The sequence below is a fragment of the Copadichromis virginalis genome, linkage group LG3 (genome assembly GCF_057382275.1).
Source record: "Copadichromis virginalis isolate Kocher_CV1m ecotype Utaka linkage group LG3, C_Virginalis_male_GT1.1, whole genome shotgun sequence".
NCBI classification, from domain to species: Eukaryota; Metazoa; Chordata; class Actinopteri; order Cichliformes; family Cichlidae; genus Copadichromis; species Copadichromis virginalis.
The window spans coordinates 32,432,962-32,451,503 of NC_140620.1; the positions used below are offsets into that span (position 1 = coordinate 32,432,962).

Below are 18,542 nucleotides of genomic sequence, written 5' to 3' on the forward strand. Positions count from 1 at the left end.
TGGACTGTGGGAGTAGAACATCTGAACTCAATACAGAAAGACCCCAGCTGGGAACAAAGTCCAAGTCACAGTATGGCGACACAGTTAATTGGGCCGATGAACCTTCTTCCTCCAATGTAAGTGGTCAAACCAGGAGACATTAAATATCAGTATCGAAGAGTTTTATGGAAGCAAGCAGGCCAGAGTCACTGAACAGGAAACGTTACGTAACTTTTGCCCGCATGCAGAATGGAATCTAAACCGCCTTGGCACTAAATGATGGAGATTCCCCGTCATTTTAAAATCCCGTATCCATGTGATACAACGTGCATCTGTGAAGGAAAACTTATCCTCTGCATTATGGCAAAAACAGAGGCTTTATTTCCAGGATTCATCTGTAATTTGCTCTTGGATGAAACTCGTCTTCCTCCAGACCCATGCAGATGTATTTTTTTCCAACATGGAAGTGGAATAAGTGGACTCAGGTTTTTGCATTTAGTTACGCTCAATCGGAGTTTCTATTAAACCTCAAAAAGTGTTTTTATTCCCTCTGTGTACACTGTGTAATGCTGAGTAAACCTTGGTGATTGATTTATGGGATTGCTTCCTGTTATGGCCTGCAGTGAACACACCTTTAAAACTCTCCCAACGAATTTCATGCAAATCAGCAGGCGGGCCCCTCCTCAGTGCTTTGAATAGAGTATCATTTCACCCCCGGCTGCTGATTAGTTATGATAAGACAAAGCCTCAGCCTTCCTCTTCCTCCTTTGTTTCTTTCTTTCGCTTGTTGAGTAAGAGGCTCGTCAGTTGCATTAAATATTTGCATAAGTTCTACAGAGCCTTGTTGACCTTTGGAAGGTCTCCAAAACATTCCAGTTTCTTCCTGATGAGAAAAAAGTTTTTATCAGCTTTTAGGTAAGATCCAAAAACCCTGGAGTAGAAAAATAACCCCATCTAACCAAAGCACCTCAATTATTTGTCAGCTAAGATGGAAATCACAAACGGTTTGTTGGATTTGCATAACGTCTCCCCAAAGAGGGAGGTGAACAAAGCGGACGGGGGGTCTCCTATCTATACGTCCTCCTCCTCATCAACATGTGAAGTGTCTGCGGTCAATGGCGGAGGGGATTTACTCGCACAATAAAGACAGATGCCACCTTTTATCTGCTTAACGGAAGAGAGGCCGAGCGCGTGGCACTTGACCGCCGCCGTCGTCGCGCGTTGTTGGCGTGTAATGACGTCCTCCCTCCCAGCAGACTGTTGTGGTGACAGGCCCGGCTTTCTCTTTTCTTTTTAGCTGACGTTGGAGGAGGGAGAGAGGCTTTTCTTTTCCCAAAACAGCCTTTGTTTGTCCCTCTGTGAATAAGGGAAGCTGAAGTAGTTCGGAGAAGAAGAAAACCTGATTTTTGGTGTTAAATTCAAACTCCGCTTGGAGACAAACTTTTGAATCAATCAGTCAGTGCTGATGCCTGATGTTCAGCAGGGTGGTCTGAGTGTAAAGGATGCATGAATTTGATTGATTTCTAATTGGAATGGATGAAGATAGAAGCTGGAAGAACTGTTAAATATTTAAAAAGTAGTTAACCAAAGATAACTTGATATATCAAAATTTCAGCCCCTCAAGTATAAGAGGGCAATAAAACAACAAATGCCATGATTTTTATGACTGGTTTCAGTGGGCTCATACTGGGACTCTCACACATGTCCTTCCACTTTAAAAGCTCTTACATAAAACCCCATTTATGAGCCTCAAACTCTTAAACTCAAGTGTTTCTGCTGCTCCAACCTGCAGCTACCCAATCTTCAATGACATGAAGACATCTCCAGTGAGAACATGGAGTTATGCAAATCATCCACAGACCACCAACCCCTCTCTCCCTCTCTGATTGTGGCTGAGTGACACAGACAAAGACAGAGGGCCCTGAAATGGTCCATTTGATTCTTGATGGTGTTTGCTTCAGAATGAGCAACATCTGCCCAGCACAGCAGCAGCTCCCAAACTCTGGAGGCCTGACTCAGCCGGACCGGGATCCTAATAATGACAGGAGGCAAGTGTCAGAGGTGATTTGTGACAACAAGAGTGAAAGGAAAGGTTCATAAGATGGCAGTGAGACCTGGAGCGATACATGTGGTTTGGCTCTGACAAAAAGACAAGCTGAGGATGCTCAGATTTTAATTGGGAGCAACCAGAATGGACAGGAAACGAGTAGTTTGTCTCAGTTGGAGACAAAGTTAGAGAGGCGAGGCTGAGGTGGTTTGGACATCCGCAGATTAGGGATGGTGGATATACTGCAGAAAGGGTGTCGAAGCAAGAAGAAGACCATAGAGGAGATCCGTGGATGTAGTGAAGGACGGTACAGAGAGAGGGGGACATCTTTTAAAATTGTGTTTTGTATTGTAAAATAAGGTTGTTCGATTTTTTTTAAGTCTGTTTTTATTTATGTTAGTTTTATGCCAGATCTAATGGGACTCAGCGGGGCAATTACTTTTTCACAAGTAGGTTTTTCCCCTTAATAAATGAAATATAATTTTAAAACCGTGTTTTATGTTTACTCTGGTGATCAGAAACATATCTCAGTGAGACACATATGCAGAAAAACCATTAATCTGTGCACTGTAGTTTGCATGAAATTAACATCATCTCAGAATATTTAGATTTAAACTGTTATAGATATTGGAAGAATTACAAGAACATTAACAGGGCCTCAGATTTTAATAATAGATTTTTAAAATACTATAAAAGAAATTACATATATCATAAATATATGTTTATAAAAATATTAAAGGAAGAAATACTTATATGTTGACATAATAAATAAAGAAATAGTAATATTCCTGTATAAAGTAGCTAATAATCTCGGTCAGTGTGTGACTAACATATGGCCCCTGTGATGTGACCCGTGGTCCCACAATGGACAACTGTACCCTCAAACACACAATAATAACATGGACTGAACCACCACTCACAACCACTAGCACTTTATATAGCCTCTGTAGAAACTATCTACACCCTCACTTATCTTAACTGCACTACTGTATAGCTCTGTGTAAATAATCATTCTGTACATTCGATAATCTTTAATCCTACAACTGTTTACAACTTGCATAGTTCCCATTTCTGTATAACTGTATATCTCAGATTTCTGTAAAGTTATTTATTTCATATTCTGTATAGTTTTTCATATTTATATCCTGTTCATATCCTGTACATAGCTTGTACTCACTACAGCCTGTACATACTTATAGTTATAGAATATTCACAACATACTTCATACCGTGTACATTATAACATACCATAATAGACCCATTTCTGTAATATACTCACATATCTATATTATTGCTAATATATATTGTAATATATCTATATCACTAAAGCACTTCTGGATGGATGCAAACTGCATTTCGTTGCCCTGTACCTGTGCATGTGCAATGACAATAAAGTTGAATTCTATTCTATTCTATTATACTGAGATTTAAAGCCTCTTCAGCGGCTCCATGATCCGGATCCAGTATGAATCCAGTCCGTGGTTTGCAGATATCACACACACACACACACACACCGGGGCTGGTCGGTGAGAAGAGAAGCACAAAATGCTTTTTATTCAGCAGCGCGCTCGCTGAGGAGCGGACAAACCCTCCGACGTCTCTGTGCGCGTATCAGCGGACCTGAGCAGCTCTCAGCTTCTCTCTGAAATCGGTACCAACCGGCTTTTATTCCCAGCGCTACGGACTGTACGGACTCGGCTCTTTAAGTCTACTTTTCTCTCCCACTTTCATTTAAGTCTGCTTTTTGCTCTCCAGCCTGCACGGGACGGCGGCTTTTCCTCACAGGTGGGTCCATCATCTACTCCGTTGCGCTGTTTTGCGCTGTGACCGCAGCCGTCAGTGTGCGCTAAATCCTGCGGAAAGTTTCCTTCTCTCTTCTCCGGTGTTTGCTTAACACTTTTAAAATGAGGTCAAGCGGTTTCTGCCCGCAGCTGGAGCCTTTTCAGGCACAAGTGCAGTGAAGTTTTTTGTTGTTTTTTTACATTTATTTTAATGGATAACTTGGGCGACTTTGAGCTGCTGCTCGCTCCTTTTTAAGTCGTTCTTTTTAATTGGCTTCTCATTAACTACCCTCAGTGTGAAGGTAATTAAAAGGAGTGACCAGTCAGGCTGGGGACGGAGGGAAGGGGCACCATATGGTGTGTGTGAGACGGAGACAGACGTTTCAGTTTTGCTCTTCAGGGCTTAATTGTGTAATTGAAACCCTTGTGAGTTGGTGGTTTGGTGATACATCACAGCACTGCTGCAATATTCTGATCACATGTGGACTTTACACTCCCTGACTTTTTGTTTTTGGAGGGAAAGCTTCAGATCAACGGGGTGTCAGGTCTGTGGAACCAGAGTACTTTTAATGAAGTTGCAAGCTTCCCAACTGCAGCTCTGCCCCTGCTCTCCACTTTAGCTGTCAGTTTAAATCAGTGGCAGGAAATTATTTGGAAAAGCTTATCCTGTCATTCCAACTTGGACAAAATCACTTAAATTGTGGGAAGTGTTTACAGTCTTCCTGATAAACAGTGGATCAAAATCCGAATTATGTTCATTGTCAAATTTGTCTTATTGCCATAGTGGAGAAAACATACTGGTACAGAAATGGAGTATATGGTATTTACAGTATGTAGATTATGTACATCTATATAAATACTCACAATATGAATGCACACGTACATATGTTAGGATACAAATGAGAAATTAAGACCTATGTAAAGGTTATGGGGAGTAAATGTAGTCAACTAGTCACTTTATTGGTACTTTAACTAGACTTGTAGTCAAGACCACCTAAACCAAGACTAAGACAATACCAAGACCAGAGGGTATCGAGACCAAGACGAAACCAAGACAGACCGAGTCAAGACAAAGTCGAGACCGAGACAAAAAAAGTCTTTAAACCTGCAGTTTAAAGACTTTTTTGCTGATTCGTTTACAGGTGTCAGGCATATTTATGTGTTTTTGTGATGCACTCGCACAGCCCTCCTCACCGCTGTCTGCTGTCTCACTCACTTACTGAGAGGACAGACGCACACTCCACTTGACTGTTGCGTCTCTCACCCTCTCTGTTTTTTACACAATGATATTATCCTATATCCTCGCATGTGATTGGCCACAATATGGAGGGATTGGAGCATAGCTGAGCCACTGTGTGAGAGCTGAGCAGCGAAAGGAAATCAAGTGAGGATCCGGCTCTCGCTCAATGGGAGTCGACTCTTCTGATTCACTACAAAGCACTCTCTAAGCACGGCTCTTAGAGCTGATGCTTTTGCGCATGACACATTATCGAACGTTACGTTGTGTGTCATGGATACTGTTGATTCCAAATCTCCCGACCACTATGTTGATCTGAGAAAGCAAGACCGAGACACCAGGACAAGACAAGATCGAGGGATCCGAGACTAAGACAAGACCAAGACCAAAGTCTGTCAAGACCAAGACCGGTCTCGAGACATCCAACTCTAACTTTAACTAGTGCTGGAAGCTAATTTTTTAATTGATTACTTGCTGGACAGTCAATTTCAAAATAAAAGCTTCCAAAAATGGACCCCTTTCAGAGGATTTGCTCATTTAATTTAAAATTCAACTTTCCAGGAAAACAAAAGGTGCCACGCAAAGATATCAGAATGCTCAGTTCTCATAATTTCTTGATGTTTTTGTGCTTGAAAACTGTGTTGTTGTCAGTTTCGAGGGAGAGCAGACTTTCCTTGCTTCTAATTAAAACAAACAGGAGCCACTCTGCAAGCCAACACAGGAGCCTGGATTGCTAATGAAAGAATTTACAGGGAAACAAGAAGCCAGGGCTGATTTCACCAATCTCATAAAAAGCTGTGGGAGAACACAATGAGCCCCGGTCAGCTGTGAACAGGAAAAAAAAATACTGGCCCTCGTCCAGCCGTTTCACACACTGCATCCTTCCTAACCCCGGCCCTCCCGCTTCATCCTCGCATCTGACTGAAACAGAAGGCACTAGCAGAGGACAAACAAGTCATATTCATCACTTTTAGCAGAAGTCTCCCAACTCAATGTAAAATCCTTATTTTTGCTTTTAAAACCAAGAACAAAGAAGCTTCATCTTCTTTTATTTGGCTTTTATGCCTCCCCCTCTCATCTCTGACTGCATCTGGCAGCTTAAATACCCACAATTTCTGATATGTGGCACGTGTAAACCACGAGGTCTGTGATGATTTAAACCGAAACAAGCCGTTAAGGAAGGAAGTTTCTGTTTTACACCCAAAGAAGCTCAGCCCAGAAATTAAATACACAGATTTTCCCAAACAGATACCAGAAACCAGCTTTTTAAAAATATCTAAAAAGAGAAAAAAAACAATAACAGAGCTCTGGGATGTTGAATTTAGAAAATGTAGTGAGGAACGAGTGTCAAGTTCAATACAACTGACTGCAAACTGAAAAGTTATCCAGCAGGCAGCTTTGATAATCAATGTTGAAGGAGGTTGTTGAAGAATACATTCACTTTATTTCCTCATTAATAAAAAATGAAGCAAAAAAAAAACCCAAACCTGCACTTCCTCTAGTGGCCACTTGAGCCTGCTTCCAAAAAAATGAGTCAATCCCCATAGACTCCGATTGTAACGTTATAGCATTTAAAACCACATTTACAGCCTGATTGTGGCTTTTCTGGATAGCTCCCATCATCATAACAACTGTGCTGTGATTTTCTTTTGGTTTGTTTTCTTCTTTTTTAGCTAGCTTTTCCTTGTTGTTGCTCTCTTCAAAGTGTTGTTCATTCATCTGATTGGTTCAGTTCAGTCCTCAGTACACAGAGGTTCATTTAATGACCTACAAAGTATCTCATATGCGCCAGCTTCCATGGAGCACTTCCCAGATGGCTCCAAGTAACAAACAATTTGGCACATCAGGTCAGCAGAAGTCAGCCTGCATAAAACATGTTGGGTTTCTGCACATGTGGCAGCATCTGTAATTTTTTTTTTTTTGTGTGTGTTCTCTGCTCCTTGTTTGGGGAGCAACGTTTAAGATGTGATTAAGCCCCTTCAACGTCAATTAAGACTGAAGCTGATCGAGGGGAACGAGACGGTAACTGTGCTGGCAACAAAAGGCAAGGATGGCCACTCCAGATGTAGTCTGAGCTTAATGGACACCGGAGAAGTCTCTCCACACGGTGGCCATAATCTCCAGGCGCTTACCTGGGAAGTTATTTTTGAAGTGTTATTTGAATTTATTCATTTCAATCTCTGTGGTTACCAAAATGTAAAAGAAAAAAGTCAGAAATAGCATCACTGGTAAAATCTGATTTAAAAAGCATGGAACAGATCTGCTGATTGTACCTCAGAATAAGACTTTAATGCTTCTAACACTCTGTTTGCTGTTAAGATTCTTCCATGTGTTTTAATTTGTGATTTTTCTGAGGTTTATTATATCTGACTTATGTGTCTCAGAGAAGCAACTTGTGCTGCAATGGTGGTTTGACTTGTTTCATTGGTTTTTGATCATAGACGTAGGACGTGACGTCACAGTTTGCCCTTCTGTAAGGTCCTTTTGTAAAACCGTACATGATGAGTGAGGAAACTAATGGCACTTATCGGCTAACAACTAGTGACTGACAGGTCCTCAGCCCTGGATAATCCTCCTTTCTGACTCTAATAATGACTGTAAATTGCAAAGTTACCTCCATGTTTTATTCAAGATGACCTGAAAGAAGCAATCAAGCCCATAAAATCATCAGGAAAGTGTTTATAGAGAAGCTCGTGGAGAAAGTGATGCATTTGATAAAAGAAGGGAGCAGATAGGGCTATTCTGTTTATTGGTTTGCCTTTATTATAATTTTCTTCTTTGTAACATTATGATCAATAATAATAATAATGTTTGGTGTTGGTGGTAGTGGTTTGGTTATTCGTAATGGTGATGGGGGAGAAGGGTGGTTGTTGGCAGTAGGAGTAGCAGTAGTTGTGGTATCAGTAGTAGCAGGTAGTCATGGTGATAGTGGTATAAATAGTAGTGGTGGGGGTATGAATAAAAAATAAAGTGTAGTGGTGGTATTAGTGGTGAAAGTTAATAATGGTGGTAGTAGTGCTATTATTGTAATTATTGATGCTGTTGCAGTTGTTAACAGTGGTATAAAAGCATGTTTTAATCTATATTGCTTCTCAATGATGTCACTTGGACTGAATAAAGACTCACACAGTACATCCTTACATGCAGCAAGTAAACCTGAAGTCGCAACTAGAGGCACCGCCCCTTGCTGGCAATTTAAAAAGAATGCAAGTTAGTCTGAGCCGTACTCCTTCTGGAGGAGAGAACACTCCAGACTGTTCACTGATTAAATGTAATTTTAAACGCTAATGCTTACGTAGCATTAGGTGGCTACTGTACAACCATCATTTTGTTTTGTCATCAAGGATCATGTAGTTGTACTAGCACAGGTACAGACTGCTAAATTTTGTTGTTGTTTTTTTGTTTGTTTGTTTTTTAATGCTCTAAAGTGGAGCACTTTAACACTGGAGTCTATGGAGATTGATTAACTTTTAGAGGCAGTCACAAGGAACTGCAGGAGGAGGCTGTTTGGACTTTTTGGTTGCTGTATTTAATCTGAATATATCAAAGCCAAAAATTGTAACCCCTGTGTGGCCCTTTAAAAATGCACCCCTTCCGAGCCCTGGGGACCATAAATGGTCCCGCCCCAAAAGTGCAATAAAAAGATTATATATTCATATTTTTTTCCACTTTAAATTGGTCAGTCTTTTAAAACTACTTCTCCCTGAAATATTCATATAAAGTTTTAATTATATTTTCGTTGTTTTAACCCTTTAAATCCCAGTTTTATTACATGAGCGCCGTTTTTTTAGCCCCAAAAAACAAAAAACTAAATATTTTCCAAAAAAAACATTTGAAGTAATATTTCTTTGTTATTGTAATTAGGCCTTTAGATGGACTAAAGATTGGCACCAACAGTCATTTCGATCGCCTTTTTTTTTTTTTTTTTTTTTTTTTTTTTCAGGACCAGAAAATGGTCTCCAGGCGGCAAATGCTCCTCCTCTAGGCCGAAATAAGTGCATGTTGCCGGGGTAAGTCGCGACGATCACCGGGGCACGATCACCGGGGACTGCTTTTTCCAGCCCACACGTCCGATACCACGTGACAACAAATACGTCATTTCCTGTTGACTAAAAAAAAAAAAGCACCCTCTAACGGTCCTAGGGACCGAAAAATGGTCCCGCCCGATCAGCGGGCGAAGCCGCTGCTGCACGCCGGAAATGAGGCTTCGTTTCCCGCAGGTCTATCCAAGCAGCCCGCTGTTTTCCAGCAGGGATCAAATGTGGAGCAAGGGCGCCACCCGGTGGACAAATAAAAAAATTACAACTCTAAGGCCAGTACTGCAAGCGGAAGCGGAAACATAACCGATCACGATCGATTTGACTGTAATTTTTTTGCCGTGAAAAATAGCGTTTATAATGGGTTTCAATGGGGCACAAATCGACCACTAGGACCGATAGTGTAAGTTTATCGCTAGCTTAGCCACTGAAGCTAATTTCCGGAAGTCAGACTTGAATTTTGAAATGAAATTATGCCAAACTTTTTTTTAGAGAATTTGGCTATATTCCATTCAACACAGTGCAAATGGCTTGTAACTGAAAACCTAAAGGGACCATTTATGGTCCCAGGGCCACACAGGTTAAGGCTGGTTTTACCATATAAAGTTTAAAATGTATGTATTATAGAAATGGGCTCAAAATGTGGTCATAAATATTTTGTACTTGTAAATCAGTTTCGTATATGTAAAAAGAATTTGTGTGTGCGTAACAAAGATTTGTGTGTGGACTTAGCCAAAAAAAAAAACCCTGCAAGTTACAAGTACGAATTTTGACACTATTTTTCTTCCTTTTATCTGATTGACCAATGTCATGTCAATCACAAATGTAACAATCCAATCAGAGAACAGATGGGTTTGGCTGTCGGAGGGGCGCTTTTTTGAACTGGTCCTTGAAGGGTAATACAGTTTGAAGCTGGAGGGTCTCTATATAAATATCTGATAGCAGCTAGGTCCCCTAACTTTCAGTAGCTGTTGAAAGGATAAAGTTGTGGTATATCAGTGGTTAGAAATACCATTATTACTTTAGGATTAGTTTAACACAAAGTTACTGTGAGTCACAGTGCGCAGCATAAATGTGCGCAGCATAAATGTGCGCAGCATAAATGTGCGCAGCATAAATGTGCGCAGCATAAATGTGCGCAGCATAAATGTCCTTTCACATCGGATGCAGGATGTGCTGCTAATGCTAACTGCTAACTAAAAGCAAAAGATCCAGAATTTGTTACGCTGGCTGCTGGGCTCTGTGGGTTTTTGCAGCAGCTCTACCTGTACTAGAAGCACCTGCTCCTTGTCGTTTCTATCTCTGACTTTATGTCCTCTACAAGAGTTTCTGGGTTTTTTTGCTAGTTCTTCAAATGTTAAAAACATCTATGCTAATTCATAACGAAGGACAGCTTTGTAATGAAGACTGTCATTTCCAAAACACTGCCCGCCCCCACCCCGCAGCGCTGTTGAAAAGGCTGTGGAAGTCCCTGTATTAAACACGTAGACCTGTGACACAAAAATCACCAAACTCGGACGACCACAGACTGTTTTCCTTCGTGGTGATGAAGGAAAACGCTGGGTTGGCATGTTCAAAAAAGCGCCCCTCTGACAGCCAAACCCATCTGTTCTCTGATTGGATTGTTACATTTGTGATTGACACGACATTGACCAATCAGATGAAAGGAAGAAAAATGGGGTCAAAATTCGTACTTGTAACTCGCAGGGTTTTTTTTTTTTTTTTTTGGCTAAGTCCACACACAAATCTTTTTTACGCACACACAAATTTTTTTTTTTTTTTTTTTTTTTTTTTTTTTTTTTTTTTTTTTACACATACAAATCCTGATTTACAAGTACAAAACCAATTTACAAGTACAAAATATTTATGACCACATTTTGAGCCCATACATAGAAGCTTTGCAAGACCTTTATGTATGTGTGTGTGTGTCTGTGTGTTTTGGACTCGTGTGCTGGAAAGCTGTTGAGCAGAGACACCATGTGCAGTCTGGCCCTGACAGTAATCAGTCAATGAATAATGAACACACATGCACGCACACACACAAAGATACCAAACAGCTGTCAATGGCAGGTTTCTGTGTGTGTGTGTGTGTGTGTGTGTGTGTGCGCGCGCTCTAACTCTATCAGTTGAGTGCAGCTGCATGCCTGCCTGTAGCAATTATGTTCTCGCTAAATAAGAGCCAGTGCTGAGAGGTGTGTGTGTGTGTGTGTGTGTGTGTGTGTGTGTGTGTGTGGATCAGCACATATCATTAGGCGATTAACTTACTCAAAGGATAGCCGCATGATTGTGTGTATGCGGACACACATGCAGTTTGAACTGTGTGTAATATAAACCAGCTGAGGGACAACATGAGCCTTTAGGAGTCTCTCTGCACACACACGTTGCATTTCACTCACCCTTTTTATCTCTACCCACACAACTCGGCAACTTTTTCTTGCTGCTCACACTCATGCACATACACACAGTCACAGGCACATATGGCCTCTTCTCAGGGCCCATATGTATTTATCCTCCCACATGAGCCAATCACTCTTTGAGATCCTCAAAGGCTCTCTCTCTCACACACACACTCACACACACACACACACACACACACACACACACACACACACACACCTACACCTATAAACACTCACTAACCCCATAGGTACCCACAGGCCTTCTCCTTGCAGGCTTTTTCATGGTTAATTTGCTGCTCAATAGGTCAAGAGGGAAAGGCAGGCATCAGTCTCTCTCTCACTCACACACACACACACACACACACACACACACACACACACACACACAGTCATGCCTCACCTCATGGTGCGTTCCCCAGACAGATGTGACTTCAGTGATTTACCGCGCCTGTTGGGTCAACAATGCCTTTGTTGTTGCGGTCTGAAGCGGCTGCATGTTTGTCAGGAAACGCTTTTAATTGACCGTTTAGGATGTTTGTGATCCTTTCCTCATTTGTCACATGTGTTACTCGTGTCCCCAGTAATCCATTTCTCATTGTGAGAAGAAATGTTTTTAGGTATCTGGAACTTCTACAGTCTTTTACTTTTAAAAACTCATCACAAAGGAAGGCTAATAGAGCGGCTGTTTGTCTGACATTTATGAATGAAAACCAAAAGGTGAAGGACTAAGTCAAAATTTATGGAAATGCGCCAAAGTTACTTTTGTATGTGATGTGTATCACAAAGCTGTAGTTTGTTTACTCGGGTCCAGATCAGTTGATCTGATTTGATCTGTCAAACCAAGCTACAGGAAAAAGCTACAAGCAAACTCAAAACGACCCATAATGCATCATTACAAACTATGTGAGAATGTTCAGTCTCATTGGCCAGATGTGTTTGGGGCGGGTGCAACAGAGTTAAATACAAGAAGATGATGTTGGAGACTATTGGAGAACCTGGAGAATTTACCTTCCTTTCATGGCTAGTTGCTAACTCGTGCTAAACATCTATGGGACACATCCCAGAATGCAAAGTGTTTAGCTTAAACTTGCAAGGTACACCTTTTAGTTGTGTCTGATTAAGATTGGATTAAATTGACAAATTCAATAAACGAACCGTGCTGACTTCATTTGGAACTGCATTGAGGTCTTTGTGCCAGAGTGTGATTACTGTGTTCACATCCGCACAAACGAGCCGCACCAAGGAGGACAACTGACTAAACACCACAGGTGTGAAAGGGCTGTCTGTAGGTTCTTCCTGGGTTCTACATCCCAAACCATTTCTTCAAGACAGAAGTTAGCTGTGCTATTATTAGTTCAGGAAGGGAATTTCCCCATTCGTTTTCTCTATTCAGAAAATCTTTACAGTAAGGTTTTGCAGACACGTGACCACTACCCACATGACGTTTAATGTGTAACTGTGACAGTCATGATGATAAAGTAGGATTGTTAGTGGTTGTGAGGGTTTGATCCCAGTAGTATAACGTGAGTAAGGCCCTAGTCGTGCAGGCCTGCAGACTGGTCCACGTATTCCACAAACCAGTATTCCCCAACTTGTTGCTTTAGTTGGTGCTGTAGTTGTTATAAGATTGGAAGTGACGGACCACAGATACACTCCGAGCTGCAGTGAAACTGTGAAAAAGTGTAACAGCACAAGTGGAGAAGGCTGAACTTCTCCACCTTCTCACATTAGAAGTTGCACCATTTGAAACATGTTGACTGCAGTGCTGTTCACAGCTTTTACTCTGAAGGTGAACATTCTCCATTTCCAAATCCCTATGGATCCATCCATTCTCTTCCACTTATCCTTATCAGGGATGCGGGGGGCCTGGAGCCTGTCTCGGCTGCCAACAGGCGAGAGGTGGGGTACACCCCGGACAGGTTGTCTTTCTGATGCAGGATGGAAGATATGAATGGGATATTTACTCCTGGAGCCTCACTGCATACATGGCGTCAACAGCCCTTCGAGCCTTGCACTAAAATTTGTGGTGACGCGAGTAACCCAGCAGCCAAATGCAAACAAAAAGGAGCTCCTGCCTTTTACTTTAATAACTTACCATTGTTGCTGCCGTAATGACGCATTGCTTTTACACAAGAGCGAAGGACGGACGTGAGCGAGAAAGGGCTAAAAATGAAGCGATAGACACCTGCGTGCTGCTCTCCATCACACAAAGAGACAGCCAAGGAGTGGGCCTCTTTAAAGCAGCAGCAACTCTGGCTCTAAATGTCCCACTGAGGCATGATGTGCAGCGTGTGCGTAGGTTTAACGTATTGTACATATTCTCCGAGGTTGCATTGCTAATGTGCTGTAACTGTTTTCAGAAAACAGTTTTCATAGTTTTGTGTGTCCAGTGTGTGAAGTTGAGGAGTCACGTTTTTGTTTGTTGTCTAAAGCATCTGGACTTAAGTTTCTTGAAGACGTTTCATCTCTCATCCGAGAAGCATCTTTAGTTCTAAGAGACTAAGAGACTCCAATGACCTGGATGACTGAGAACCTTCAGACTTTCTGCTTGTTATCTAAACACTGGTTATACCTGCTTCATGCAACTTCATAGGTTAAATGAAAGAATTGAATAATTTAAAGTGTAAATTAAATGTTTTCTAGCAAATAAAGAGCTTCTTCATGAACATCTTTTCATATTTTTTTTTTACCGTGAATTGTCTCAGCCATCTTACTGAGGTCTTATCATTATTGATATCTTCCCTCTATGATGTAACTGGTTATCAGAGCCTCTACTCAGCTAACAATCTTATCTCTTCCTCCTCGTGTCCCAGTTTGATGACATTACGTAACACCTCTTCTCTCTTCCTTCTTTCCCCCCTCCTGCAGGTTCTGGGTTTTCCCTGTGATGACCTCACTGCTGTTTCCTGGCCACGCCCACGCTGCAATGAAGGACCTCTCCTCCTCCTCTTCCTCTTCCACCTCTCCTCTCAACTCCCTCCTCCACTACCCGTCCTCCAAAACCTCCGTGGCGCCCTTTTCCCCATCCACCGGCCCCGCGTCCTCTCGTGGATCGGCCCTGTCCTCGACGCCTCTCTCCAAGCCGCAGCCCTTCTGCCTGCAAACGGGGCCGCACCTCATCGCCAGCATGCAGCTGCAGAAGCTCAACTCACACTACCAAAACCTTGCCAGTGCCTCTGGCGGACACTCTGGGCCTGGAGGGCCTCAAAGAGGCTTTGGACCCCCGCAGCTGGGAGCGGGTAATCAGCTGTTGGCACCGTCTGGAGGCCTTGGAGGAGGCGGGATGGGTGTCGGGATTGGCATGGCCAACCAAAGTTCCAGCGCTGGTGGGATTATCGACTTTGACCCTGTGGACGAGGAGGTCCTCATGTCTCTGGTGGTGGAGCTAGGTTTGGACCGGGCCAACGAGCTGCCCGAGCTCTGGCTGGGACAGAACGAGTTCGACTTCATGTCGGATGTGCCAGCTGGATGCTGACCTATGAGGGTGGGGGAAGCACATGGATAAAGTGGAATTGATTGACAACGAGAGAGAGAGAGAGAGGACTTCTCTCAATGTTTGGTTTTTCTTTCCTCCCTTTGTTGGCTAATAAAACGAGGAAACAGAAGAGACGCTGACCGATGGAGAAAAGCGATTAGAGGCTCGCTCTCTGTTTCTGTTTTGCTTTCATACCCTCCTACGGGCAGACAAAAGAAAAGACAAGCTTGCTTTTGATTTTCTTGTTTCTGTAAAGGAATCAGTGCTGCTTTTCTTCACCGAGATGAAACCAGAGGTGCTCCCACTCTGAACTGTACTTCCCTTTCATGTAAAAGAGCAGAAACATCAGCAGAGTATGAGCAGAAACGAGGAGTCTAAGACTCACTCCTGCTCCTATCCTGTTTCCTCCATCGCTCCATCATTCGGCCTTAATGAAAACAAGTTGACTGACACGAGAAGAGCTGACAAAGACATCCGAGCCACCCTCTTTAGAGAGGAGTAAGGTACACCTGTTGGACTCGATCCCCCCTCTTTTCTTAGTACCGCCCTGAATTGATCAAGTGGACGATTAAGGAAAATGAGAGGCACGACTTTGTGGGAGAATTGCAAAGGATGGCAAACACTACGCTTCCTGTTTTCTTATACACAATATTAAGCTCTGGTCTCATGGGAAAGGAACTCCTGTCTCTCGGCTTCACAAAGGAAATGATTGTCTTAGACTTGGTTATCTCTGTGCACTTCTTTATTTTCTTGTTTGAATTTCGTTCAAACAGCCGTAGTCATACAACACGTTATTTAAGACGGTGGCTGATCCCCCATCAGGAGACAAGCAGACAAGGAGCACTTCTGTAGCGAACCTAAAGTCACCTCAGCGAGTTAGATCCAGAAATGTGGAATGGGTGTGTTTTGTTGTCCGGCCTGAAAGTTGATGAGGAAGGGTGGGATAGCTAGTGGCAGGGATCCTGTGCTACACGGAGCAGCAAACAAAGTCAAATTCCTATTTTTCCTGCTCTCCCCCTTTAAAACGGTCCGTTTATGTCATGACCGTTGTCGCTGCACTTCCGTGTTCCTGATGAGGAAGTGTGATTAGGCCTGGAGGCTGGTGTTAGTCCAATTTTAGTTACAATTTGGACTATTGTAGTGAAGCAGGGATGAGACCAAGCTAAGCTGCACATTTGATCTGTCCATGTTACAGAAACAGCTCCTCTGTCACTGTCTCATTGAGGTCTTTTGTTCATCTCTTATTGCAAATGAAGAATTAAACAAATCTTTGTTTTTGGTTGAAATTTATGCAAGAATCCCTCATGACCTCTTGACCTCTCTGATGCTATTAGCTGTGACCTGAAAATGAACTGTACTGTTCACCCCGAAGCAGTCCTCAAAGTGTTGGATTACACTGTAAACTACTACCAACTTAGCATGTCAAATCCATGTCTATGCCATGTGATATGGTTGAAAGCTCTGAGGGAATTATATTTTACATGTGCAAGTTTTGTTTTGTTTTTTTCTCTTCCCAGTTACATGAAAAGTTTCACAACATAAATCTAACATGTGAATATATGAGAATCATGTGTGCCTATCATGTGACATTGTAACAGCTGAAAAGCATTATCACATGTAAAGCAGGGTGAGGGTTTGTGACATGGAGGATAATATTGAGGTTTGAAACATTTCTGAGAAGCCAAAACCCACTATTTTGTTTTTTAATCTGAGAATGTGTTTATACGCCTTCATTTTCAAAAAATAAATAAATGTTCTCAGATGGTACTTCGCTGCGCCGCCTCTTTTGTTGTTCTGCCTTAAATGAACTCCCGTCTCTTTAAAGACCACCTATGAAATGGTCAGGTCAGCTTTGATTGGCCAGGTTCTCAGCCAAACCAAATATTAGATGTGGGCGGATTGATTCAAATGTCAATATTATATGGTACTGGTATCGGATAGGTACTAGCTACTTTATTTTTATCCAAGTTCAGTATGTAGACCAATGAATGCTTTAAATTATTTTTTTCTGGAAATGGAAAAATACACTCAAATGCACTCTTTGAAGCATGTCTGAACCCTTTTGCATTAATTCATGCCTATTTTATTTATAGTTGGCACAAAGTGCTTCAGAGACGGGCATATTTACATTCTAGGTTTTCAAAACAAACAAAAAAACCCAGTTTCAAAATGCATAAAAAGCTGAAAGGTTTGTTTTTGTTAAAAAAAAATCGCAGTGGTTCAAATGATGAGAATTTAAAAATGTAGGTTTCATCTTATAAATCATGACACATTGCTGCACATAAGCTGAGGTTTATAGGTTAATGCTATCAGCAATACTGACCCTGTATTTACTTGGTCTCGTATCGATACGAAAAGTTGCGCTGTGGCAAGTAGTGCAAAAAAAAAAAAACCAACAAAACACTAGTTGCTCTTCAGAGAATATTAAAGTGCAGATTTCTCAAGATTTCGACACTGGGCATGATACAACCACTGGTTTGTAGAGAAACTATGTTCCCCAACTGGTTGGCAGTCGTTCCTGGATGCCGCTGGATAAAATCAGTTGCACAGAAGGTGGTTGACCAAAAACGCCCTAGTCGTTGCTTTGGTTGCTAGCACGTTGCTAAGGTTTCCTGTTCCATGTTTGTCTGCAAATGCACACAAACTAACAGGGGCTGTACAAATTGTAAACATTTAATTCAAACCAGGAATGGAGAGGCTTTGCCTCCAAAGTAAAAGTTGTATTCAGAGTTGTAGCCAGCATGTTACAAAAGTTTTACTTTGAAGGCAAACAGTCTCCATCTCCAGTTCACGTCACAGTATTTCCAGTTTAACTACAGTAGACAAATTTGCCATTCAAACTTTGGTCATCTGCAGTAATATGCTAGCAGCCAACCAGTTGGGGAATACACAGCAACACGTTGGTCACTAGGGAAAATTGGTGGTCACTGGCCAGTCTGTGGGCCTGTGTCTGGGACTTCAGCAGTCTTTTCCTGAACAACTGGTTGTTGCCAGATGGTCATGGACCGGTGTCCAGGGCACTATGACTGGGGCCTTATTCTCTTGAACCTACATGATCATCATGACTGTTACACAACCAAAATGGAAGTTAATGTCACATGGTTAGCAGTCACATTTCTGCAAAACCTAAGTGTCTTTAACTCTGTGAGGTCTAACTAATCCTTGGCAGATGATGCTAACCCCACAATATGGGCCAAAATACTGGGCCACCTACATTTTACACCTACAGGAGCAGCTTAGCCATGGAAACTCCAGCCCTGGAACTCTGCAGTCACTGAGAACAGAGCATTGGTGACATCTACACAATCCTGGTCTGCCACATCGTGGCTGAGTTGCTGTGGTTCTGAAATGCTTCCACTTTGATCCCACCACAGATGATGGTGGAATATCTAGGAAGGAGGAAATTTCACAAACAGTCTTGTTGCAGCTGTGGCATCCAATTACAGTATCCCACTTGAATTCTGTGAGTTCATAGGAAAGATCCATTCTTCAATATAAAAGCTCGGTGCCTGATTTCCTGCATCTGTGGCAATGGGACTAAAAATACCTAAATTTAAAGATTAACACATGTTGCCCAATACTTTCTTC

At 42.1% G+C, this 18,542-nt stretch overlaps 1 protein-coding gene across 1 annotated transcript; it reads left to right on the forward strand.

Moving 5' to 3' along the window:
* The first annotated feature begins 3,581 nt into the window (after positions 1-3,581).
* On the forward strand, positions 3,582-16,721 carry cited1 (Cbp/p300 interacting transactivator with ED-rich tail 1). Its single transcript, XM_085450711.1, has 2 exons — positions 3,582-3,810; positions 14,348-16,721. Exon 2 carries the CDS (start codon positions 14,367-14,369, stop codon positions 14,952-14,954), a length of 588 nt encoding a protein of 195 aa, XP_085306837.1. The 5' UTR covers positions 3,582-3,810; positions 14,348-14,366; the 3' UTR covers positions 14,955-16,721.
* Positions 16,722-18,542: the final 1,821 nt, after the last annotated feature.